This window comes from Corythoichthys intestinalis, chromosome 14 (genome assembly GCF_030265065.1).
Source record: "Corythoichthys intestinalis isolate RoL2023-P3 chromosome 14, ASM3026506v1, whole genome shotgun sequence".
NCBI classification, from domain to species: domain Eukaryota; kingdom Metazoa; phylum Chordata; class Actinopteri; order Syngnathiformes; family Syngnathidae; genus Corythoichthys; species Corythoichthys intestinalis.
Genome location: NC_080408.1, coordinates 17,201,641 through 17,227,355, shown reverse-complemented (window position 1 = coordinate 17,227,355; position 25,715 = coordinate 17,201,641). Strand labels below are relative to the sequence as shown.

Here is a 25,715-nt window from a genome sequence, read left to right as displayed (position 1 = left end):
CGACTTATAGTCCGAAAAATACGGTAATTGAAAAAAAAAAAAAAATCCGCGATGGACTGATGGCTCGAAATTTGAAGCTCGAAGTAACGCGGGATCAATGTAATCCCTTCTAAAGTACAATGCAATTTACAGTACTGTGCAAAAGTTTTTATGCAGGACACCTGCCTAAAACTTTTGCACAGTACTGTATATTTTTATTATATTATGTATATACAGGATATACTGTATGTATATATTTTCCCCAAGTGGAAGCTTCCATGATCCTAATAAATTTAAAAATTAAAAAAATATATATACAATACTGTGCAAAAGTTTTAGGCGGGTGTCCTGCCTAAAACTTTTGCACACTACTGTATCTGTCGTCAATTTTTAGATAATTGCTATAATGAGCAAATGTAATAAATGAATTAAAAAAAAAATAATAATAAAAGTAATCAAAAAGAGGGGTGGTGCTACAAATAATGCAATCACCACTTTCGCCAGGTATTCTTGATAACTGCTCTTTTACTGAAAAGATATGGTTGCTTTACTGATAAATAAGGTGCAGCGGTTGGTTGCTATTCACTTAAGGAAGCAAGTAGCTGTGCATGTGGTTCATTATACGTCTGGGACTAAATCTAATTCATTATCAATAAAGGTGCCAAAAAATTTTATTTATATGATTATGTAAGGAGCCAATTATTACCTGTATGGATGAGAAACCATACAGTTCCTGATACGTCACTATATATTGAATATTGTTCATGATAAATGAGATTGTCATTCATCCAGTCGGAACCAGATTTGATGAACGCATTAGCTGCATTCCAATCACCCAGAACAGCCCTGCAAAGTGGACTGTGTAGGGCAGACATGTCCAAAGTCCGGCCCGGGGGCCAAATGCGGCCCGTGGTCAAATTTCATCCAGCCCCCAGCCTCTGTCATAAAATCAATAATATCTGGCCCGCACACAGACTTAACAAATTGGTCAGCAGTACTGCAATCAGCATATGAAGTAGCTTACACACGAAATGCTGCTCCTCATTTACCCACTAAAAGGCAGCAGCACTTTAACCCTTTATTGCCAAATGTATCACATTTGATACACCTAAAATTTCATGATTTTCAGACTAATTTAGAATTTTGACATTTCTTTTTGGGGAAAAAAATGATGGCTGCAAGTCAACACATGCATCTGCAGGTTTCATAAGAAAAAAACATGATTTTGCATGGGTTATAGATAGAGGTGTGCAAAATTTCCGATTCTTAGATTATTCGCGATTCGGCCGTGGAAGAGTCGAGAACGATTCACAAACATCCAAATTCTGATTATTGAAATATGCCAAGTAAAGAGGAAGTACAGCGCGCCGCGCGCTCTTCGGTACCAATGAGGAAGAACGGAGCAAGAGTAGCTAAACATCATGCTTCTCATTATCCGGCCCCTCGGGTAACGCCAATGCTCAACTCACGGCTCTAGCTCAACTCATGCCACGAGATAAAAGAAAAAAACACAACAACATACCTGACTGCTGCCGAAAAGCTGCTACAAAGTACCCATCCACATAATGTTATGGTAGATATAATTTATATAGGACTAGATGCAATACAGATTCTGTAGCGTTGCAGCACATCTACAAAAAGCTAGATGCGGGCGTTAGTAAACGGCCGCCATCTTAAAGCAGTACACTTACCTGCAAGGCTGTTGTAGCGAACCTTCCAAGCAAACCTAATTACCTTTTTATCTAAAATACTCCTAAATCGGTAAAATATTGACTTGAATCTATCTTTAAAATAGTTTTAAAACTTTCACATGCCGAAAGTAGACAAAAGGGAAATTATGGAATAACAGGAGCAATTTTAACAATTTTAACGGTTGATTGACAACATTAAATTAATTGAATGTAGTTTAAAGCTGCTGATACAGAATGGGGACTGGAGTTTTTTTATTTACTGTCATTTTTGTATATTTGTTTACTGCTATATGTTAGCTTGATACTGAAATAGTAGTTTGGTTTAGCCCGAGAGTATTTTTGAACAATTTTGGAACTAATGTACAAAGCATTAAAAAAAAGGAGGGGGGTGCATCATTAATCGTTTTATAATCGAATCGGAGCCTCTGAATCGTAATCGTAATCGAATCGTTAGGTGCCCAAAGATTCCCAGCTCTAGTTATAGATATTAGAGCGCTTTTTACACTTATTCATTTTGACTTTTCACAAATTTGAATTCATTAGCACCTTATTTTTCAAATTTTGGGATTCTCTGATAATTGCTTCATGTTGCAGGTATTTAAGGGCTAAGCAACATTACTCCGTGTGACCCTCTACTTCCAATTTTCTAAAATGGCGACAATAAACAAAAAAAAGTTGACTGTGACGGCCGACGCTTCAAGGATAGGTGGAAATTGGACTATTTCTTCACTAAAATACGCTACAACTGTGTCTTGCCTCATTTGCAAAGAGACAATCGCTGTTTTTAAAAAATTCGATGTGAGGCGATATTACCAAACAAGACACGCTGACATGTATGACAAGATTACAGGGAAGATACGCAGCGAGAAATTGAAGCACCTTGAAGCTAGTTTAATTTCACAGCAGTAGTATTTCGCAAGAGCCCGAGAGTCGAAAGAGAACGCCACAAAGGCTAGTTGCGAGATTGTTGAAATTATTGATTGAAAAGATAATAAAGCAAATGTGACACACAGAATGGCTAGCTAAAATTTGCTTAAATATATTGTTCTACATAAAGGACGTCAGCCAAGGTTGGCCCCCCACATTTTTACCACACCAAATCTGGCCCCCTTTGCAAAAAGCTTGGACACCCCTGGTGTAGGGTATCGGTGAACAAAAGTTGACAAGAACAATTTCCCATAATGCAATGCAGTGTCAGTGTGACAGGCTAAGAAGGAAGTCATACAGCACACGGCTCTCAAGTGATATTTGGTTGTTAACATATTCTAATGTAGAACAAGCGCATTAGGATAAAATATTAAAACGTGATGAGTATTCTGTAAATGCAGTTTTACTTTGTAATGCAACATAATCTTTCTTTCGGTGAAGAACAGAAGAAGGGAAAACGCTGATGATGCAGGGTGATCCAAACGGCAGAATATTTGCCCCGTCGGGTATTCCCTGAGCAGTGAAAGTTTCCCCTCTATTAAACAGCTCCTCCCTAAGATTGTGATAGCCAGGGCTGTCCCTCCCGCTTTCTCGTGCTGCCTGCTCATCATCATGCAGCGCCGCTATGCCGCTGACTCTGCCAGGCTGCTTGTACCAATTAGCGCAGGTCTTGCTGAACGCTCGCCGCACACCGCCTTTAATGAAGGCGTTTGTTCACTCGCCTCGAGCGCACTCGGGCTTCTCACATGCCGCGTTTATCATACCTCCCGCCTCTTGATGCTGTAGTCACCAGTTGTTTCTTACATGTTGGAGTGCCACAAAAAGGAGGCAAGGGGACTAGCTTCTAGAGTTAGCATTCACCTAAGGTTAAAGTTGGCACATTTTTAGTATGCCATGGAATAACAAATCCGCGCCCCCAAATGCTACATACAAACCCCTATAGTGACAAATAAAAACTAATAAATCACATTACATTCAGTTACAAGTATTGACAGGTTTTACTCTATCATTACATTATTCTTGCAATAGTGCACCGCACGTTAAACGTCACTTCCGCTCATTGATATTCATGACGTTAGCAACTGTTGCTAAGGGGGGACACGCTCGCGTTTGTCCCTCATGCTAGATGCATGTAAATAGTGTACGAACAAGATGTTTACAGAGCTAAACCTACCAATTCTGACCGAAAATGATGTCTCTGGTGCCAAATTCATGGGTAAAGATGTGGAAAAACATACAAATGTTCAGTTAAAGAGATGGGTTGAGTGTTGAGGGTTGAAAAAGCCAACCTGAGCCACACTTTTTTCCTTACGCCACTGACAATAACGTTCTCCTGTTTCAACAAGCTATCCTTTACCACCATATGTCCCGTCTTTCTTATATACCATATCCTCTGGTTGTCTTACATTTCTGACCGTTCTTGGGGGTAATTCATATTGTTAGTTTTGTGTAGCGATCGGAAATGCTACTCAGTGACAGCCAACGAACACTTTTAATTTTTTTCATCAATAACAAATCTTAATTCCTATTCATTTTTAATACTTCCCCCTTACTAAAGTTGTTTCTTTACAACAGAAAAAGTAACAAAGGTGGCAGCCAGATACCACTTTAATTTTTTTCAGGTCATTCATTGTCAGACAGCAGCAGCACGGCAAAATGCAACGCTAAAAAAATAAGTCAATATATCAAAATGGCTTACATCTTCGTCCTCTGAATGACCATGGCCCCAACAAAATGTTTACCGCGTATGAAATGTGAATGGCTTCACTTTGCTGGCGTTAAACTGGTCTTTTGGATTTCCGCGCAAGTTGATCCATTCTTCACATTTATTCCGTTTTTGGTTTTGGGATACATATGAAGAAAACATCCTTCATATGTTGTTATGTCTAGAGTCGTTTCTACAAGTTCCATAGCAGCAGTGTTTGATCGGCATGTTTATTTTTGAAAGATTACCGGAGAAAACAAATAATAATAATAATAATACATTTTATTTGTACAGCGCTTTTACCAATGCTCACAGACGCTTTACAGTAGGAACAAAAACAAGAAACAACGTGAACAGAACAAAACAAAACAAAGAAAATAATTATAAGTTAAAAGCTAGTTTAAAAAGGTGAGTTTTTAACAGTTTTTTTTAACGTGGGAAGGTCTGAAGAGGTACGGATGGGTTTTGGGAGTGAGTTCCAAAGGGAGGGGGCAGCAGCGGAGAAGGCTCTGTCCCCCCTAGTTCGGTGTGTTCTTTGTTTGGGCGGTGCGAGGATGTTTCCATTAGAAGAGCGGAGGTGACGGGAAGGGGTGTGGGGACAGAGAAGGTCTGTGAGGTAGGGCGGGGCCAAGTTATTGAGTGCTTTGTAAGTGAGAAGGATGATTTTGAACTGAATTCTGTATGAGATAGGAAGCCAGTGCAGTTTGTGGAGGACGGGGGTAATGTGGGTCCTATAGGGGGTCCGGGTGAGAAGGCGTGCAGCGGAGTTTTGGATATATTGTAGTTTATTGATGAGTTTGGATGGAGAACCGAAGAGAATGCTGTTGCAGTAGTCAAGTCTGGAGGTTATGAAGGCATGGATGAGGGTTTCAGCAGTAGAGAAGGTGAGGGAGGGGCGAAGACGGGCTATGTTCTTGAGGTGGAAGAAGGCAGTTCTGGTGATATGGTTGAAAGCAGAAATATAATAGATTGTATGCGAGGCCGTGTGTATATGTCTCACTTCCGCGTTACGATGGCGACGTCATGGTCTAAAAATAGCATTTGTGCGGTACGCTATTACAGTTTGCAGTGAAAGTAGCCAAGATTTGGTATGCAAAGTTTGCAGCATCATAATCATTAAAAATAATTTTATGAATGTATCTGGAAGCGAAAATACGAGCACTAAAACTACAGCCCAGTGGTACCTCTACAAACGAATGTAATTCGTTCCAGGACCTGGTTTGTAAGTGGAAATGCGCGTATGTCGAGCGGAATTTTCCCATAAGAATACATTATAATTCGGTTTATTCGTTCCACAGCCCAAAAACCTATGCTAAATTCTTAATAAATACTGCTGGTACAATGACACATAGCAAAACAAGTACATTATAAATACAAATAATAATACGAACAATAATATTATAATAACAACAATAATGTAACGAATCGGGTTCCAATGTGGCCGTTGTGTTTTGCATGCTGTTCCTCAACGCACCGTGTGACTGATGAGAGAGAGAGGTGCCGTAGAGTGTGAAGTTTTTACTTTTTTCTAGGGCTGTCAAAATTATTGCGTTAACGGGAGGTACATTTTTTTTTAAGTAATCACGTTAAAATATTTGAAGCAGTTAACGCACATGCCCTGCTCAAAAAGATTAAAATGACAGCACAGTGTCATGTCCAATTGTTACTTGTGTTTGGTGTTTTGTCGCCCTCTGCTAGCGCTTGGGTGCGACTGATTTTATGGGTTTCAGCACCATGAGCATTGTGTAATTATTGACATCAACAATGGCGAGCTACTAGTTGATTTTTTGATTGAAAATTTTACAAATTTTATTAAAACAAAAACATTAAGAGGGGTTTTAATATAACATTTCTATAACTTGTACTAACATTTATCTTTTAAGAACTACAAGTCTTTCTATCCATGGATCGCTTTAACAGAATGTTAATGTTAATGCCAATGCCATCTAGTTGAATATTGTTATAATAAACAAATACAGTACTTATGTACAGTATGTTGAATGTATATATCCGTCTTGTGTAGGCCTGAACGATATTGGAAAAAACAATTGTTGCGATTTTTTGGGGGTTTGCGATATATTGCGATATTATATTGCGATATTAAAAAAAAAAAAAAATATTTTTTTAAATGAAATTTTCACTTGATGACTTGAATAGCTGTTTGGAAAGACTTTGGATGACTCACCATCACCACAGTGTACAGTGATGCCTCGTTTTTCGCGGTTAATGGGGACCAGAACCCGCCGCAATAAGTGAAAAACCGCGAAGTAGCGCACCCCCTCAATTTTTTTTGTTTTGTTTTTTGTGCTCAATGTATTTATTCAGATTTAGCATTGGACAGAGATAGATATAAGACATGTTTTTTCTCACTTTTCCCCCCAAAGTGATTTAAAAAATGTATATAAAATGGTTTTTAAGCACTTCATATGTCAAAATTATGATCAGTTTTAAACATACTGTAACTGTCCAACCAAATCATTTTTGAACAATAATAAAGTACTGTAGTAGATAAATGCTTGGCTTTATTAAATGCTTCTGTTTATCTACCTTAGCTGTGACCGTTGGAGTGACATGTAGAAATTTCAAACTCCTCATGATCACTTCTGGCATTTATATGTCCCCAATGTCTCCACACACACACACATTCATTCCAGCGCGGCTTCCTTGCAGAAACTGTATAACAAGTTAAACGATGATTGACAGATGCCCGTATGAAGTCTGCTTCTTTGGCCAGATCAAAGCCATCGTTAACTTAAATAAGCAAGTGCCGCAGTGACTGAGAGGAACAAAGGGCTGGGAGAGGGAGGGTGTGAGCCTGTGCTCAGAGTAGAAAGCAAGGCGTATATGGATTAAAAAAAACAAAAAAAAACTATCGCACGTGCTTGCGATGGGACTATCGCGCACATCGCGATGGCGATGTTTAAACGATATATCATTCAGGCTTAGTCTTGTGTTTATCTTTCCATTCCAACAATAATTTACAGAAAAATATGACATATTTTATAGATGCTTTGAATTGCGATTAATTACGATTAATTCATTTTTAAGCTGTGATTAACTCATTAAAAATTGTAATCGTTTGACAGCCCTACTTTTTTCATGTTGTTAGCATCGGCCACAGCGGCCTGTAGCCATGTTGTGTTGCACAAATTCTGAAATAAAAGATTACAAACCTGACGAAGCTGGCGACTTCTTTGCCGATGTTAAAATAATAATAATAATACATTGCAAATTAAAACCTTTTTATATTGTCACTTTAATTTATCGAGACTGGCGAACGGAGGTCGGAGGAGACCGGCCATATTGTTGAGCTAGTTCAGAAACATGCACATCACGCTCACATTTTTCTTTCTTAATTTCAATGGCAAGCGTCACCTTTTTCATTTTGTCACCATCTGCACTAACTTTCTTGGAACCCAGGTTGATTTATCTCGCAGGACAATCTGCCGTGCATCCGTCTTGCATAAAACAATGAAATTGTGACGCTGTCATAAATCGTCGTATTTCGAGCATGTGGTTATATGTCGAGACAAATGTCGAGTCAAAATTTACGTCGGATGTCGAAAGGATCGCATGTCGATGCGATTGTTTGTCGAGGTATCACTATTTGTAAATATTAGCATAGCAAATATACTGTACTGGCCCGAATATAAGATGGCGTTTTTTTGCATTGAAATAAGACTGAAAAAGTGGGGGTCGTCTTATATTCGCGGTCTAGACATTATACCCATTCACGACGCTAGATGGCGCCAGATATCATTGAAGCGATGTTCTGTCATGACAGATCTCAGCTACTCTCAAGTTTAACCAGTTTGCATTATTTTATTGCAATGTTTTTCCTTATTCAGATTTGTTTCAAGACTACAGTTACAGTTAGACTTCACTTTGATGGTTAATGCAGTTATTGCAATTTTGTATTTTATCACAAAAAAATGGTTTATTTAAATTAAAAAACCAGAAGCCATTCATTTACAAATGTGATTGCACTTTAGTTTACATATTTAAATGTTCAGATATTAAGATTTGATTGATGCAAAATAACATGCTTTTTCTCTCAAATATATTGTTATAATCATTTGTTTCAGATGTACTGTAATTATTTTCTGTATAAAAATTAATTTGGTGTTCAAAAAGTCTTTTTTCAAACTTGAGTCTTGAAAAAGAGGGGGTTGTCTTATAATCAGGGCCGTCTTGTATTCGGGCCAATACGGTAAGTATAATTAGCTGATTTTGATGACATTTTTATAGCACCTGTGGTTGGAGAATAGCATTCGGAGGTTTTAAAGACCAACACACGAGTTTTAGCATCAAATTTGAGCTTTATTTTATCAACATAATAAGCACATTGTTGCACTTTTAGATTCTGCCATTTTTATGAAACTTAATCTAACATCTACATGCAAGTTTAAGCTGTCATAATTACTATTTTACACTCTACTGATAGGCACAAGGTTTAATTAGTCGCTAGTGTTAGCCTCTCATAAGGAGTTCCCGCTTCTAGCTCAGGTAGATGCATTGTTGGTTTATTCTTAATAAAGGTAATCTGATGACACAAGTGAGAGAAAATATGCAGCTATTTAGGCCTGGGAACAAGCTGCTGATGTTGGCATCACATTTCGGCCCTATTCGCTACTTTCACCTACATATTTGATTTCCATTATTCTGATGAAATCATCTGAAGGAATCAATACATTGAGATGAGTTTCGGGACTCTCATTTTGGAAAGCAGTTAGCATATCTCTCGTTTGATGGTACGCTCCAACCCTCACGGGGACCTTGGCAGCCCTTGATGCCCGACTGCCACACCACTACGCCAATACCTCAGTGCGCTGGGGCAGCCGGCCGGCGGATGAAAGGCCGCGCTTTTGACACGGCATTTGACGGCACATGTGAGCGCATGCCTAACAAGCATGCTAGGCGACTTCAGTCGGACGCCACCTCTGGCGACTGCGGCTGAAGTGCATATTTTGGCAGCAGGACTTTGATGTGCACGCAAACGTATTCACAGGCTTCATCAATCATCCAGGTGACTGCATGCGTTTGGGGAAGATGCTCCGTATGAGCACTTCTAGCTAGTTTTTATTAATTAGGCTTTAAAAGATGGATAAGAACAGTTGTTGCTAGGCAGAAAGTTTCTCTGTCCAATGATAACCATATACCCATAAGACAAGTAACGGGATTGCTAGCATGAAGGTAACACATTCATATGAGTTTATTAACCCTTTAACGTCGTGGGACGCGTCCTGCGCACATATAATCCTTGAACTTTCTTCACGTTGTAATTACGTAACACACCTGCCGCTAGTTGGGCTCATTTGAAACTGTGAAAGTTGAGCTTCACTCTCGTTTTTACTTGACGTCAATCGACCAAGTAAAATTGGAATAATGTCACTTGAGTAGGACTGCAGCTATCGAATATTTTAGTAATCGAGTAATCGACTGATAATTGTATCGATTAATCGAGTAATCGGATAAAACATATTTTTAGGTGAAGAGCAATTATAAATATACTAGGGCTGTCAAAATTAACGCGTTAACGGGCGGTAATTAATTTTTAAAATGAATCACGTTAAAATATTTAACGCAATTAACGCATGCACGGAACGAACCACTCAAGCATTGCCGCGAACAGACTACAATGGCGCCGTTTGAAGTATATTGAGAGCCAAACAAGTGGTCTGGATGCAAGTGTTACCGGCACCACCAAGGGCCCGCTGTTATTTTCAATGTGACCGGCATTGTCAGATTGAGCAGTGAGGAAGAAAGTGGTCGAGCGAGTCAGAGAGAGGGAGCGAGAGAGTAGACAGTAGAGATAGTGCGCAGTTAGCGCAGGCTTAAAATGCTGCGTCCCCCACATGCTTTTGTTTTGCCAATAACAGTACCCACAAAAAGCCATCAAACGCCTTTCGGTACTTATATGCATGCCGCCGCCTTCCTAAGGAGGAAGTCGGACGAACCGAGCCAATCGACGATAAAGAGCCACCCTGGATCGCCCGTCCGCTCCTCACTACGGCAAAGAGTTGAAAGCACCGCCAATTACCAAAAGGGGCGAATAGGCAATACAGACATTAATTGGAGCCGCACTATTTATTGGTATAAACTGCAGCTTTTCAATCACAACAATTTTAATTATAGTGGTGCGCGACATGGGGAAGAATGACTGGAGATGATCTTTATCTTAACACCATATATTGTACACTACGCAGAGAAGATATACCATTTGTAGCCACCATTGTGACTCATGGTTGCCCAAATTCCAATCATGCATTTGGGCAGTTAAGAACATTTAGGTCGCTACAGTATCATTTAGTGAAAGCACAACAAAAATAATACTCCTATCTCTCAAAAAAAATAATGTTCACAAAAAGAAAAGCGCTCAATGCAAAGAGAAATGGCATTGTACTCACATTTATCTTTTGAGAATTACAAGTTTTTCTATCCGTGGATCCCTTTCACAGAAAGAATGTTCATGTTAATGATGTCTTGTGGATTTATTGTTATAATAAACAAATACAGTACTTATGTAAAGTATGTTGAATGTATATATCCATCTTGTCTTATCTTTCCATTCCAATAATAATTTACAGAAAAATATGGCATCTTTTAGAGATGGTTTGAATTGCGATTAATTACGATTAATTAATTTTTAAGCTGTAATTACCTCGATTAAAAATTTTAATCGTTTGACAATCCTAAAATATACATGAGAAAACAAGACATGTCATCTAATATTGAACCATCTTCAGTCAATCAATGTCTTTATTTTCGATGTAATTCACTGCTTTCACTCAAAAAAAAAACGTTTAGATCTTATATACATATACATTAGGGCTGTCAAAATTATCGCGTTAACGGGCGTTAATTAATTTTTTAAATTAATCATGTTAAAATATTTGACGCAATTAACGCAGATGCCTTGCTCAGAGAGATTTAAATGACAGTACACAGTGAAACGCTCACTTGTTGTGTTTTATGGAGTTTTGCCGCCCTCTGCTGGCGCTTGGGTGCGACTGATTTTATAGGCTTTAGCATCCATGAGCATTGTGTAAGTAATTATTGACATCAACAATGGCGGGCTACTAGTTTATTTTTTGATTGAAAATTTTACAAATTTTATTAAAACGAAAACATTAAGAGGGGTTTCAATATAAAATTTCTCTAACTTGTACTAACATTTTTCTTTTAAGAACTACAAGTCTTTCTATCCATGGATCGCTTTAACAGAATGTTACTAATGTTAATGCCATCTTGTTGATTTATTGTTATAATAAACAAATAGTCCTTATGTACCGTATGTTGAATGTATATATCTATCTTGTGTCTTATCTTTCCATTCCAACAATAATTTATAGAAAAATATGGCATATTTTATAGATGGTTTGAATTGCGATTAATTGCGATTAATTACACTTTTTAAGCTGTAATTAACTTGATTAAAAATTTTAACTGTTTGACAGCCCTAATATATACATGTATATATATTTCTTACCTAAAAATGCCATTACGCTTGATAACATACATACATCACTTAAATTTAGGTGTTTTTCCAACGTCTTTCAATTGAATTTCTATTTGTGTCTAGCTATTTTTAAATTCTAGTTAAGTTTTAAGTCAGTCTAAACTATAAGTCCTGATAGAATTTTGAGTTTTTGCAGTGTTCAAAATAAATGTATGATATCTGCTGTTTTGGAGCACATTAGGGACCAGTGCTACTTGGTGTTTTATCCAGCAAATGACTACTGAGCTAAAATTGACAGTTAGCATTATTAGTTTTTATTTTACACCCTCATCACGCTACAGCGCTATGTTTTCACAGATTAAATGAAGCCTGTATGTAAGACACGTTAGCCACGCATTGACAGTGGTCATAATTAATAGAAACCTAGCCCTCCGCAGGGCTAACGTTACGTGAGCGAGTGACAGTAACGTTAATCTTATTTATCAGTGCTTAGAAGTCTACTGCTTTAAGATGGCGGCTGTTTACTAACGCCGCTGACGCTGTCATTTCGCATCTAGTTCAACATACATGTGATCTCTATGAAAAGCAGCAGACGCTACCTGCTACCACCGTAGCATCATGCGGGCTAGTTTTTAGCAACGTCGGCGTCGTTTTTTTATTGCTTTTTCCTCTACACACATGACGTCAGCGCGTTTTCCCGCATTAAAAGTAGTCCGGGCAAAACGTGATGCTTAGAGCTGTCAACATTAAACGATTACTCGAGGTGAATAAAATTACTCGGATCAGTTTTTAAACTCGAGTTACTAGAGTTGCTTGAGTATTCGTTTCAGCTCTACACTTGAGTTTTATAGCTTTATTGCTCTCACAAATTTAAATGCTGCATGGACCGTAAAACAGTTAGTTGAGCATGTTTGGTTGTCAATAGGACATAAAGTTATATAACACCATTTACCATATATATATTTCATAAATTTTACAAATTTTAGGGGGATTTTTTTTTTTTGGGGGGGGGGGGGGGGGGTCAGTGAAGAAAACAACACTTTGGATATTACGGTTATGGTGTCCTGAAAAAAGGGACCCAACGAGACCATTGTAAATATTTTTTTCTTTGAAATAAAAAGGCAACATCAAAGGCATGCAAAATCAGACAAAATATGCCTGGACCTTAAAGGGTTAATTAGGGGTTGAAAGAGGCATAAGAAAAGCTGTCAGTAGGATCTCATCCATTAAAACAGTATGTGCTGATAACCGCTTAACTCCACCGTGTATAATTTGATGTCACTCCAAGTGTGCGGCCTACTTTTGTTTTTCATTATTTGTGATATTTCACCAAGAACTGTCACGTAGCAAAAGTTTATGTTTTTAATAAGCATTACCTGACTTCTGCATACACTGTAGCCATCCAAAAAAATGTACTAAGTTACAAGTAAAAAGGTACACTCACCGGCCACTTTATTAGGTACACCATGCTAGTAACGGGTTGCCTTCAGAACTGCCTCAATTCTTCGTGGCATAGATTCAACAAGGTGCTGGAAGCATTCCTTAGAGAGTTTGGTCCATATTGACATGATGGCATCACACAGTTGGTGCAGATTTGTCGGCTGCACATCCATGATGCGAATCTCCCGTTCCAGCACATCCCAAAGATGCTCTATTGGATTGAGATCTGGTGACTGTGGAGGCCATTTGAGTACAGTGAACTCATTGTCATGTTCGAGACACCAGTCTGAGATGATTCCAGCTTTATGACATGGCGCATTATCCTGCTGAAAGTAGCCATCAGAAGTTGGGTACATTGTGGTCATAAAGGGATGGACATGGTCAGCAACAATACTCAGGTAAGCTGTGGCATTCCAACGATGCTCAATTGGTACCAAGGGGCCCAAAGAGTGCCAAGAAAATATTCCCCAAACCATTACACTACCACCACCGGCCTGAACCGTTGATACAAGGCAGGATGGATCCATGCTTTCATGTTGTTGACCCTACCATCCGAATGTCGCAGCAGAAATAGAGACTCATCAGACCAGGCAACGTTTTTCCTTTTTCTTCTATTGTCCAATTTCGATGAGCTTGTGCAAACTGTAGCCTAAGTTTCCATTTCTTAGCTGAAAGGAGTGGCACCCGGCGTGGTCTTCTGCTGCTGTAGCTCATCTGCCTCAAAGTTCGACGTACTGTGCGTTCAGAGATGCTCTTCTGCCTACCTTGGTTGTAACGGGTGGTTATTTGAGTCACTGTTGCCTTTCTATTAGCTCGAACCAGTCTGTTGCCTTTCTATCAGCTCGAACCAGTCTGGCCATTCTCCTCTGACCTCTGGCATCAACAAGGCATTTCCGCCCACAGAACTGCCGCTCACTGGATATTTTTTCTTTTTCGGACCATTCTCTGTAAACCCTAAAGATGGTTGTGCGTGAAAATCCTAGTAGATCAGCAGTTTCTGAAATACTCAGACCAGCCCTTCTGGCACCTACAACCATGCCACGTTCATAGTCACTCAAATCACATTTTCCCCCATACTGATGCTCAGTTTGAAGTGCAGGAGATTGTTTTAAACTATGTCTACATGCCTAAATGCACTGAGTTGCCGCCATGTGATTGGTTGATTAGAAATTAAGTATTAACGAGCAGTTGGACAGGTGTACCTAATAAAGTGGCCGGTGAGTGTATATGGTGAAAAGAATATTCAAGTAATGGGTAACATTGTGAGTAACTGCTTAAGATGTTTGATTTTCGTTTTAAACAATGGTATTTTTTTCTCAGCACAAAGTTAGCTATATGAACTGTAATTATTATCCTATAACATATTACATAACCACATTAAGCCAAAGAACCCCCCCCCCCCAAAAAAAAAAACCTTCCACTGGGGGAAAAATCTACAGAAATTAAGCATTTTTCATACAAAGACCACAAGTGCTCTCTGGTGTAGAAAACATATTTCCTATAATGAAACTAAAACGATCATCTCTCCAGTTCTCCGTGGTCAATCAGTGCCAAATAAAAACTGGGAGAGAGAATAAAATCTGTGCTTTCGAGTCATGTTGACAGCGGGGCTTTATGTCAAATACTTAATTTTCTACGGTGCTTTAAACATACCATGTGATTGAACGGGCTGGCGTGATCATAGAACGGCAAGCTTGAGTCTGATGGTATAATGAACTCATGTGATTATTGCTGCGATGTCTCATTGGTGAAACTGTTTGAGCCGCTGCTGGCGTATGGCAATAAAATGGGAAAAATGTAAAGACTAGTGTAGCCCAAAGTAGCGAAGTAAGATTAGCATTTCTGCTCAAATCTACTAAAGCAAAAAGTATGGATTAGGATAACTACTCTTAGAAGTACATTTTTCTCAAAAAGTTACTCAAGTAAATGTAACAGAGTAAATGCAACGCGTTACTAGTACCCACCTCTGCATTTAGGATTCATTCAAAAAGAGGCCCTAAAGCTACACTATTGGAAATTAAGTCTTAACAAATGAGAACATTTTAGAACAAATGAAGGCACAAAATTCAGACTGTTACGCTTCGACGAGTCAGCGAATATGAGACGAAAAAGCCACGCGGTATTATTATCTGCAGGTGCATTGTGGGACATCCTTTGAAGCGAGGCAGCCTCTGTGCCGTCTCCGCGATCAATGCAGATTAGCCACAAAGACTTTGCTGCACAGTGTAAGCCTCTTCTCCATTCACGACGATATTTTATTGTTTTGTCGGCGATATTTAAAAAGGAAACAATCCTGGCCATTTAATTATAAATCACGGGTAAACGTGCAGTAAGCCAACAGCGTGCTGGAGTAGGGGGAAAAAAATCAGGTAAACCAAACAAAAAGCATGAGATGTGAGATGTGGGGGGATGACGGTGGGGGAAAGAAACAACTGCATGCAAAGTATGTAAGATGTATTGAAGCAGATAATCCTGCAAATAAACGTGGTGTGTACATGAGTGTGAAATAAGGCATGCGTGCTGTTCAGAGAGAAAGCATGGCGACGAACATGGACACCGATTTTGGTTACTTACAGGTAGTAAGTGTAGGAGTGATAGGTTCTTCTGCCGAGTGGAGTGGTGGTGGTGGTGGTGGTGACGGTGACGTGACGGTGGTGGTGGTGTTGGTGGTGGTAGGTTTTAAGCAGTGGAGGACGAGGAGAGAGGGGCAAGAGGACGGGAATGGAATGGAAAGAAAAAAGTAAAAATATTAATGTTTTTGGAAAAAAAAAAAAAAAATCAGACATGGTGGCAACGCGTGGAGGCTCGACTTTGTGAGGTGATTGCGATGATAACTACACAACTCAACCATTTAGCTCCTTTTAAAACTAATTCCATTCACTGTATTTTTCTGCATTAAATGGATCCACCGATAGAAAGACCTGTAGTTCTTAAAAGATAAACGTTATTATGAGTTAAAATAATTTGATATTAAAACCCCTCCTGATGTTTTTGGTTTTCTACAATTTGTATAAGTAGTTTAACTAGTAGGTCGCCATTGTTGTTGACATCGCAGGGCGGTGACGTCACTGGGTTACGCTGCCGGGTTTCCAGAGTGCTACTCTAGTGACATAATCATGTCACCTGTTAAACCCTTTTCAATTTGAACCCGAGATAAACATTAATGACCATGGCAGCACTGTCGATATTTCACAAAACGAGCAGCAAAAGCAAAATGAACAGGAAAGACAGGATGAGACGAGAGTAGGACAAAACCGGTGTTGTGCCATAATGTGCTACACTGGCAAAACATCTACAAGAGGCGAATTTGACACACAAGTACTACTGTGCGCTTTCAGCTTGTTTTGTTTAGATGTATTCAGGCAAAACATCATAAAAATGCCTTAAGAAAATATTTAAGCGTAGTAATATCAAATAAGGGTGGTTTAAATACGCTATATGACTAATTTGGTCAATAGATCCACAATCTGCTTTAAAGCTACCACAAGAAAACAATGCTTAAAAGTATGAGAGGGAAACACATGCAAAACTTATTTTGAGGCAATGAAAAGGTAATAAAAGATTCAATAAAAACACAAATACAACCCCTAGCAAAAAGTATGGAATCACCAATCTCAAACGAGCACTCACTCAGACTTTTTATCATGTGGAACAAACTCAGATAAAAAGCTTGAAAAAATATTGAATTACTTCAAAAGTGCAACTCTTTAGCATTCAGAAACACTAAAAGAAATTAATAAAAACATTGTGGTGGTCAGTAAATGTTAAGTTTATAGAGAAAGTGCAGGGAAATATATATGGAATCACTCCACTCTGAAGAAAAAAATATGAAATCATGAGTCAAAAATCTGCATTGGACAAGGTGTCAAGAGTCAAGAATCTGCATGTGACAAGGCGATGATGCTGGAACTTTTTTTTGGTGCTGTTCCAGTGAGATTTACAAAGATGACTGCTTGAAGAAGACATCAAAATTCCCTCAGTCCTCGATTATATGGGGCTGCATGTCAGGCAAAGGCACTGGGAATATGGCTGTGGTCAAATCTTCAATAAATGCACAAGTTTACATTGAAATTTTAGACATCTTTCTTATTCCTTAAATTGAAAATATGTTCGTCATTTTCTAAGATGACAATGCATCATGCCACAGAGCTAAAACTGTTAAAGCATTCCTTGGAGAAAGACTCATCCAGTCAATGTCATTGCCTGCAAATAGCCCAGATCTCAACCCTATTGATAACCTGTGGTGGAAGTTGAAAAAACATGGTCCACAGCAAGGCTCTGACCTGCAAGGATGATCTGGCAACTGCAATCAAAGAGAGCTCGCACCAAATTGATGAAGAATAGTCATCAAGTCCATGCCTCAGAGACAGACTGTAAGCTGTCATAAAAGCCAGAGGTGGTGCAACTAAATACTAGAGATGTGTTTTGATTGTTATTTCTTTGTTTGTTTCTCATGATTCCATATTTTTTTCCCTCAGAATGGAGTGATTCTATATATATTTCCTGCACTTGCTCTATAAAATTAACATTGACTGACCACCACAAAGTTTTTTATTTATTTCTTTTAGTGTTTCTGAATCCTAAAGAGTTGCACTTTTGAACAACCATATTGGCCCAAATATAAGGCGGCCCTGATTATAAGACGACCCCCTCTTTTTCAAGACTCAAGTTTGAACACCAAATTAATTTTTATACAGAAAATAATTACAGTACATCTGAAACAAATGATTATAACAATATATTTAAGAGAAAAAGCATGTTATTTTGCCTCATTCAAATCTTAATATCTGAACATTTAAATATGTAAACTAAAGTGCAATCACATTCGTAAATGAATGGCTTCTGGTTATTGAAATGTAAATAAACCAATCTATTGTGATAAAACAACAAAATTACAATAACTGCATTAACCATCAAAGTGAGGTCTAACTGTAACTGTAGTCTTGAAACAAATCTGAATAAGGAAAAACACTGCAATAAAATAATGCAAACTGGTTAAACTCGAGAGTAGCTTAGATCTGTCATGACAGAATATTACTCCTCAAGTTCAGCATTCGCTTCAATGATATCTGGCGCCATCTAGCATCGTGAATGGGTATAATGTCTAGACCCTGAATATAAGACGACTCCCACTTTTTCAGTCTTATTTCAATGCAAAAAACACAGTCTCATATTCGGGCCAATACAGTAATAAAATTTGTTTTCAAGCTTTTTATCTGAGTTTGTTCTACATGATAAAATGTCTGAGTGAGTCCTTGTCCGAGAATGGTGATTCCATACTTTTTGCTTGGGGTTGTAGTAAGTGCTCGCTGCTTTTAACCGATGTGCGCATGTGTTGGACATCTCGCCGCGGAGAAGCAATTACAGAACACCGGTAGTGTTCGTCGAGTGACGGTGACAAACTACATCATCACCCCAAGCGTCCATTGCGCGGATAAAACATAGTGCTCTTCCGTAGGTCAAAACATGTGCTAAATATGACAGATTTTTGTATCAATGGCAATACTTTATGTGTTTCTAATAACATATTTTAGTAAAAGAGAACAATTGTGGCTTATTCGAACCTACAAGTCTTTATGTCCGAGGTTCACTTTAAAATTGAGTAGTTCGGCAACCAATGGAAATGTTTAGTCTTTAAGTCAGAGGTTCGCTTTAAAATTGAGTGGTTCAGCAACCAATGGAAATGTTTCACAACACCACATTTGTTCCCCTGTCTGCTCAAACACGTCTGCTTTTAATTAGGGACACCTTTTAAAAATAATATATCAGTTCTTGGTGGGAGCATATCGTATAGCATAACTTTTTGGGCCACAAAGTATCGAAATGTATTACATTTTCGAGATATTGTCACACAACTATGTGTGACCATTTTTGACTTGAACAAAATTTTATCAGTAAAATTTTCCCACATTCTTTTGCATGTCTCACAATGAAAACAATAATTTAGAACCTCATGTTTTTGAACGTAACACTATTGACCTTCTGGTCGATACTATAAATGAGTTTCCAAACCAAAAATATGAACGCAAAACTTTTGCATTTCATCCAGTAAACAAGATTTTGATCAACTTTTTAAAGCGTTGTTGTCTCACGTGTTTTGTGGGGAAAAAAATAAAATAAATAACATGTTTGAAATGCCACATTTCAAACAAGTAATTATTGGTCCAACAGAAATTGCTTTTAAATATCATTTTACTATAAATAAGACTTTGTCTTACACAAACCAATTTCTCTCTCTGTTCGAAATATGAAAATGTGAAACAGACATTATTAATAATAATACAAGAAGGTCCACATCTGACCTCAGAGGTTGGACCTTAACGAGGCGCTCGCGTGTCAGCGCACGCAACTTGCAGAGACCGCGGTTACCAGAGTCATTTGTGGCAAATTCTCCCACCTCGGTTTTGATTAAGCCCAAGTAAAAACAATTACTGAACGGATAGGGACCGGCGCTGAGAAATGAGAACTCTTTAATCAACGGGCAAGAAAACAAATCAGTAAACAGGTTCAATTTTCCTCTCTCATTCACTGTATTTGAATTAATTTACATCACAGGAAGCATGATGAACACTGAGTGAATTATGGGGTGGCTGCTGAAATAAGCATGTTTTCCCCAGAAATACACGTGCTTGCAAAAATTTACAGACAAATTTGATATGTGTATGTTTTACCGCTCTAGCTATGAATTTTGCTACAATTATCTTGCTGAAACAGTGATAAGAATTAAAGTACATAAAAGAATCTGCTGTCCCCACGCAACGTAACAACTCAACACTGCAGCTGAATGGAAATAAAAAGTATAAACAGGCACCGCGGAAGGAAAAGACGTTTGATATTTGCAGAGCTTTGCTTCTCATTATTGCAGCCGTATGAACAGGGGGGCCTTATGTAAACGTAGCCTTTAGCTACGCATCCGTACACTCTCAGAATATTCAAATTTTTTTTTTATAGCTTATCTCCTTTGCGGGCTGTTCACAAGCCTCCTGCCGACAGCATTTGTTGAAAGGTACAATGTAAAGGGATTAATATTTTCTCAATGGAGCGTGATGGCCTCATCGAAATAATTATTCTCGATCTCAAAGTCAGACGCAAAAAAATAAGAAAATAAAGAATGCATACCTTTTTTTCATGAGGAGCACCACGCCAAGAAAGATGATGACAAACAGCAGGATGCCGGCGATGACTCCGGCGATCTTGACCGTGTGGTCCGTCTGTTTCTCCGGCTCCACGGCATTGGGTTTATGGGTTGCGGCACCTGACGAAAGGAAAATGTCTAAAAATACAATTCTAGCACTTACAGTTGTTTAAATTACTTTTATTAAAAACAAACTACCGAATTTTTCGGATTATAATATGCACCGGAGTACAAGACACACCAAACAAAAAATGTGCAATGAAGAGATAAAAAAAAAAACATGAGTTGCACCGGAGTTTTAGTCACATTTTTGGGGGAAATTTATTTGATAAAATCCAACACCAACAACATTCGTGATCTTCATCTTTAAAGGCAATTTAAAATAAAACCAGAGCCTGAATAAGTGCACAGTATGCTTAAGCTACAGTGTATTACAAAAGTGAGTACACCCCTCGCATTTGTGCAGATATTTAAGTTGTATATCTTTTCATGGGACAACACTGACAAAATGACACTTTGACACAATGTAAAGTAGTCTGTGTGCAGCTTATATAATACAGTTCATTTATTTTCCCCTCAAAATAACTCAAAATATAGCCATTAATATCTAAACCCCTGGCAACAAAAGCGAGTACACCGCATGGGAACTACATACATCGCTAAATGTCCAAAAAGTACTGCTTGTCATTTTCCCTGCAAAATGTCATGTGACTCGCGACAGTAGTGCTGTCAGCATTGTTGCAGAGATTGAAGTGGTAGGGGGTCAGCCTGTCAGTGCTCAGACCATACACCGTACTCTACATCAAACCGGTGTGCATGGCTGTCACCCCAGGAGGACGCCTCTTCTGAAGACGGTACACAAGAAAGCCCGCAAACAGTTTGCTGAAGACGTGTCAACGAAGCACATGGATTACTTGGACCATGTCCTATGGTCTGATGAGACGAAGATTAATTTGTTTGGTTCCCATGGTCTCAAGCATGTGTGGCGGTGACCAGGTGAAGAGTACAAAGATAAGTGTGTCCTGCCTACAGTCAAGCATGGTGGTGGGAATGACCCCCCCACCTCTTCAATCTCTGCCGCAATGCTGACAGCACTCCTGTAACGAGTCACATGACATTTTGGGTGGGAAATTGACAAGCAGTACTCAATTTGGACATTTAGGGATGTACGTAGTTCCCATGCGGTGTACTCACTTTTGTTGCCAGAGGTTTAGATATTAATGGCTATATTTTGAGGGGAAAATAAATGAACTTTATAATATAAGCTGCACACAGGCCACTTTTCATTGTGTCAAAGTGTCATTTTGGCAGTGTTGTCCCATGAAAAGATATACTTAAATATCTGCAGAAATGCGAGGGGTGTACTCACTTTTGTGATACACTGTACATGACGCATAAAAAAAAACTAAATGTGGAAAGAACATTTGAAATGATATCAAAAAAAGGTTAATAATTTCCCACATAAATCGCTCCAGAGTATAATGCTTGATTCATACCGCAGGTCTTAATGCACAAATCCAATTTTTTCGTGTTTTTCAGACTCAGGTCAGGCATTAACTTGACGGTCTGAACGGGACAGGTCGCATAAAAATGGACCAATTCAAATCCGATCCTGGTCACTTTCGTATGTGGTAAAAATTCGATCTGGGCCACATTTTTCCAGAATGTGGCTGCAGTCTGAACTGTCAAATCCCCCCAAATCGGAATTCACGCAGCAATTAAGTCAGCAAAGAGTGAGGCAGACAGGGCGTTAGTGATGGAGCTGTGCATTAGCCTTAGCGCCTAGCTTGTATGCTGCTTTTAGGGAAGAGGCGAGCTTGACAAGTCATTAAAAAAATAAAATGGGGGGTTACTGCTCATTATTCCAAATGAGTAATATTTCAAGATTGCTAACATGGCCGAGAAACTGCAAACTGTCCGTATATGTGTCCGTCATACATGCTATCAATCCATATCAACTTTGAGTATAGGACTAAACAGAGATTATTAATGTCTTTTGTTTGTGTTCTCTTTTTGGAAATCAAAATATAATCACCCTAGAATGCCATTTAGCCAGCATTTGTTTTGATGCTCCTGCTCATGCGGGTCAGTTTGCACAGCACATCTCAGACTGTGAATTAGTGTGCATGCGTGATACTTGAACGGGCTCAATGGACAAAGGCAGTCTGAACGGGCACGCCAAAAAAACTGATATGAAAAAAATCGGAATAGTATTAACCAAGCCTTAATCCACCCGTCGCCAAACTACAGAAAAAAAACCCAACAACTTATAGTCCGAAAAATATGATACTGACGTTGAATTTTTCTAGAGCAGCGATTTTTAGATATTTATGGGATTATTATTATTTGTTTTGAATTTCATTTTATTGGCTAAAAACATTTTTGTTTGTTTATGGGACATTTTTCTGCTTGCAGTTCGATGCTGTATTTCAACATAAAATATTTTTTTTATTCATTCAAAGCAACAGTTGGTAACTTTTCATTTTTGGTCGATATCAGCGATGCCGGTGGACAAAAGCGGTAATGTTTTGCCTTAAGGAAGACTGCGTTTCCCATGAGGACCAGCGCAAACCCACACATTGTCGTAAAATCATCAATGAATAGAAAATCTTATCTCCCGGTCGTCTGCAGATGGTTTAAACATTTCTTTTTCCAGCGGCAGTGTGAATGATGAATAGTAAAAAGGTAATTAATCCAGTTGTGGCTAAACAATAGCATATGACGATTACGACTGTGTGGCTGAGTCTGGCTAAGTCACACTAGCGAGTGAAAGCCGTGGGCAATTTTATATTCCGTATATCCTGGAAGCCTCCCTTTTTTCCTCCTCAGAGAAAACTTTTTGTCTCTTTTGTTGCTCTGCCATCTTTGCAGAATTCGCGCAAAAGCGTTTGCATTGACCTCTGTCTTTATAATGAATGGGGAAAGGGGGAAGTGATGTTTGCCTTGAAACAGTCAGCACATTACACCACATATTATCACAAATGCTATGAAAATAATTTATAATGGTTGAAAAGTTCCCTAGTGTTGCTTTAAGAATTACTTAATTGCTTGGAGTATGATAGCCTGTTCTTAAAATTGAGTTACGTATTATGTATTAAGCTGTTAGGCATTTCATTTATCATTTTATTTTTAAATTTGTCTTCTCACACTATCCACTGCAAACCCAAATGTGAATTCTAATGTTTATATACACCCTAATTTTCGGACTATAAGCCGCTAATTTTTTCCCCCTCATTTTGAATCCTGCGGCTTATAGTCCAGTGCGGCTTATTTGATGATTTATTTGGGTTAAAAGGTAAAACTTTATTTGACAGCGGCAGCATAAGACTGTCATGAGAACGTTATAATTATGACATGACACAATCATGGGCATTACTGAATGCTTATGACAGATGTCAATATGTGTCATGTGGCATATTATGTCACCAACTCCATTTATGTCCAGCTCAGATCTTTTACATCCATTCAAAAGTGAGATAATTTACTGGATGACACTAACCGACATCTATTATAAACATTCAATAATGCTTATGACAGTGTCATGTAATAATTATGACAGTATTATGGCACCACTATCCAAGAAAATGTTACCAAATACAATAGCTAGCAATTTACGAAACAACTGGAACAGTAACTGAAGAAATAATTAGCACAGAACATGAATTTTGATTGTTATTTACATCTGTAGTGCCGCAATGCATGCTAGGAGGAATGTTGGATGACAACAGTGTTGACAACAGGTGGCAGCAGAGGTTGACTGTCTCCCCCAAGGGTGCAGTGATGGCCAAATGAAGATTTTTGAAACAATAAGGCTTTGCAGCCAATTGGTTTAAAGCTTCATGGTGGTTCATTTGGTTTCATGACAGTCCTATAATGCATTTGTCAAATGAAGTGTTACTAGTTAATATCTTTAGGTGTAAATATCCCATAATACAATGAGGACAACTACGGCTTATAGTCCAGTGCTGCTTATCTATGAACAAATGCCGTTTTCATGTCAAATTTGGTGGCTGGCGGCTTATAGTCAGTTGCACCTTATAGTCCAGAAATTACAGGTGCACTAATTATGTTAAGGCCACGGTTGGAGAGATTTTTCATGCGTACAAATTTTGGCGGTGATACAAGTCCTGCACTGTAACTGGAATCGCAACATGAGTATAAAACATTTTTTCTGCTTTACTACTCCTACTTTAAAGCTGTCATTTTTTTTTTAACATTATTTGTGTTTGGTATTTGCTTTTAATGCAAATTTAATAATAACTTGAGTTGCACAGCAATTTAGATTTTTCGTTCAGTGTGTCTAATTTGCCACTTGGGATCTGGCCAAAATCAGCCAAAAATGGCTGCTTTGAACCAAAAAGGCAAACTTCCTGTGTCATTAAGAGCATGGATCCTTAAGACATTTTTGTGGGTCTACTTGTGCGAGATATTAAAGCAATGAGAACAGACCCTCCTTGGTAGAGGTAATAAATAAAAAGCAGATCTTGTTAAAATTCTTCTGGCTTGCCCCTAGCTGTGCGAATCGCTCGGAGAATCTCAATCCCTCCGGGGGGTCGAGATGGGAATACAGACGAGTCTCTTTCTCTATCCTGATGAGCTCAAAGTGCGGATTTGTCACACAATTGTGGCGAAGAAGGGAAAAAAAATCGCGATGTGTGGCATCAGCTCCATTAGTCCGCAGCTGACTGCTAACATTTCAGTCCAGCTTGTTGAATGAAAAAAGAGAAAAAAATATGTTGATCGCGGCACGCAGGACTGAGAATAATATGTCAGTAGGATAGATATACACTTTTTTCCTTGATAGGTAGACAACATGGCGTCACATTTGGCTGACATGGCAATTCATCATTCTAAATTTAGTAACACAGATGTTAAGGTGCAGGACACTTGCCTCTTATCTCCTTAAGACTCTATTGCGCCTTGGCTGTATCTCCACCCCGGCTGATGCGAAATGTTTTGGTTATTTCAGGCGTTTAAAAAATGTATCTCTTTTGGTTTTATCCCCCTCCCGTGCTACCTCCCATATCTTTTGTAAAGTACGCTCTGAGCGTTCTGGCCGCAAACGTGATTAAGCGAGGGTGAACTTATCTCGCTTTGAGCTTGGCGCAGGATGCAGCTAAAGGTTGGGAGTTTCAGAGAGGACAATACGGAGTTGCCAACATATATCTAAGCTGCTAAAGCTTTCACGATGTTTGTGGTCCTGGCAGTTTTGGTCCGTTGACTTTTTAACCTCACACTATTGAACATTTTGATAATGTAGCATTTTTACAGTTTTGTAAAAAAAGTTGTTTTCGTCAACAATGACGATACCGAAAATATTTAACTTTTCATGACGATGTGACGAGCTAAAACGTAGCTTGGGAGCCTAGAAATAATGAG

The 25,715-nt window shown here is 38.7% G+C and overlaps 1 protein-coding gene across 8 annotated transcripts in view; it reads right to left on the bottom strand.

Annotated features, from left to right (window-relative positions):
- The window catches only part of LOC130929769 (receptor-type tyrosine-protein phosphatase mu-like), a 468,571-nt gene that overhangs the window by 143,641 nt on the left and 299,215 nt on the right, over positions 1-25,715 (bottom strand). For 5 of the 8 annotated variants that reach the window (XM_057857249.1, XM_057857247.1, XM_057857248.1 and 2 more), the window contains exons 15-16: positions 20,321-20,456; positions 15,776-15,805 (exon numbers count right to left, since the gene is read on the bottom strand). In XM_057857249.1, the coding sequence (XP_057713232.1) occupies positions 15,776-15,805; positions 20,321-20,456 (166 nt within the window). The remainder of the gene's footprint in view (positions 1-15,775; positions 15,806-20,320; positions 20,457-25,715) is intronic. The other 3 variants (XM_057857252.1, XM_057857254.1, XM_057857253.1) reach the window with 1 other exon arrangement.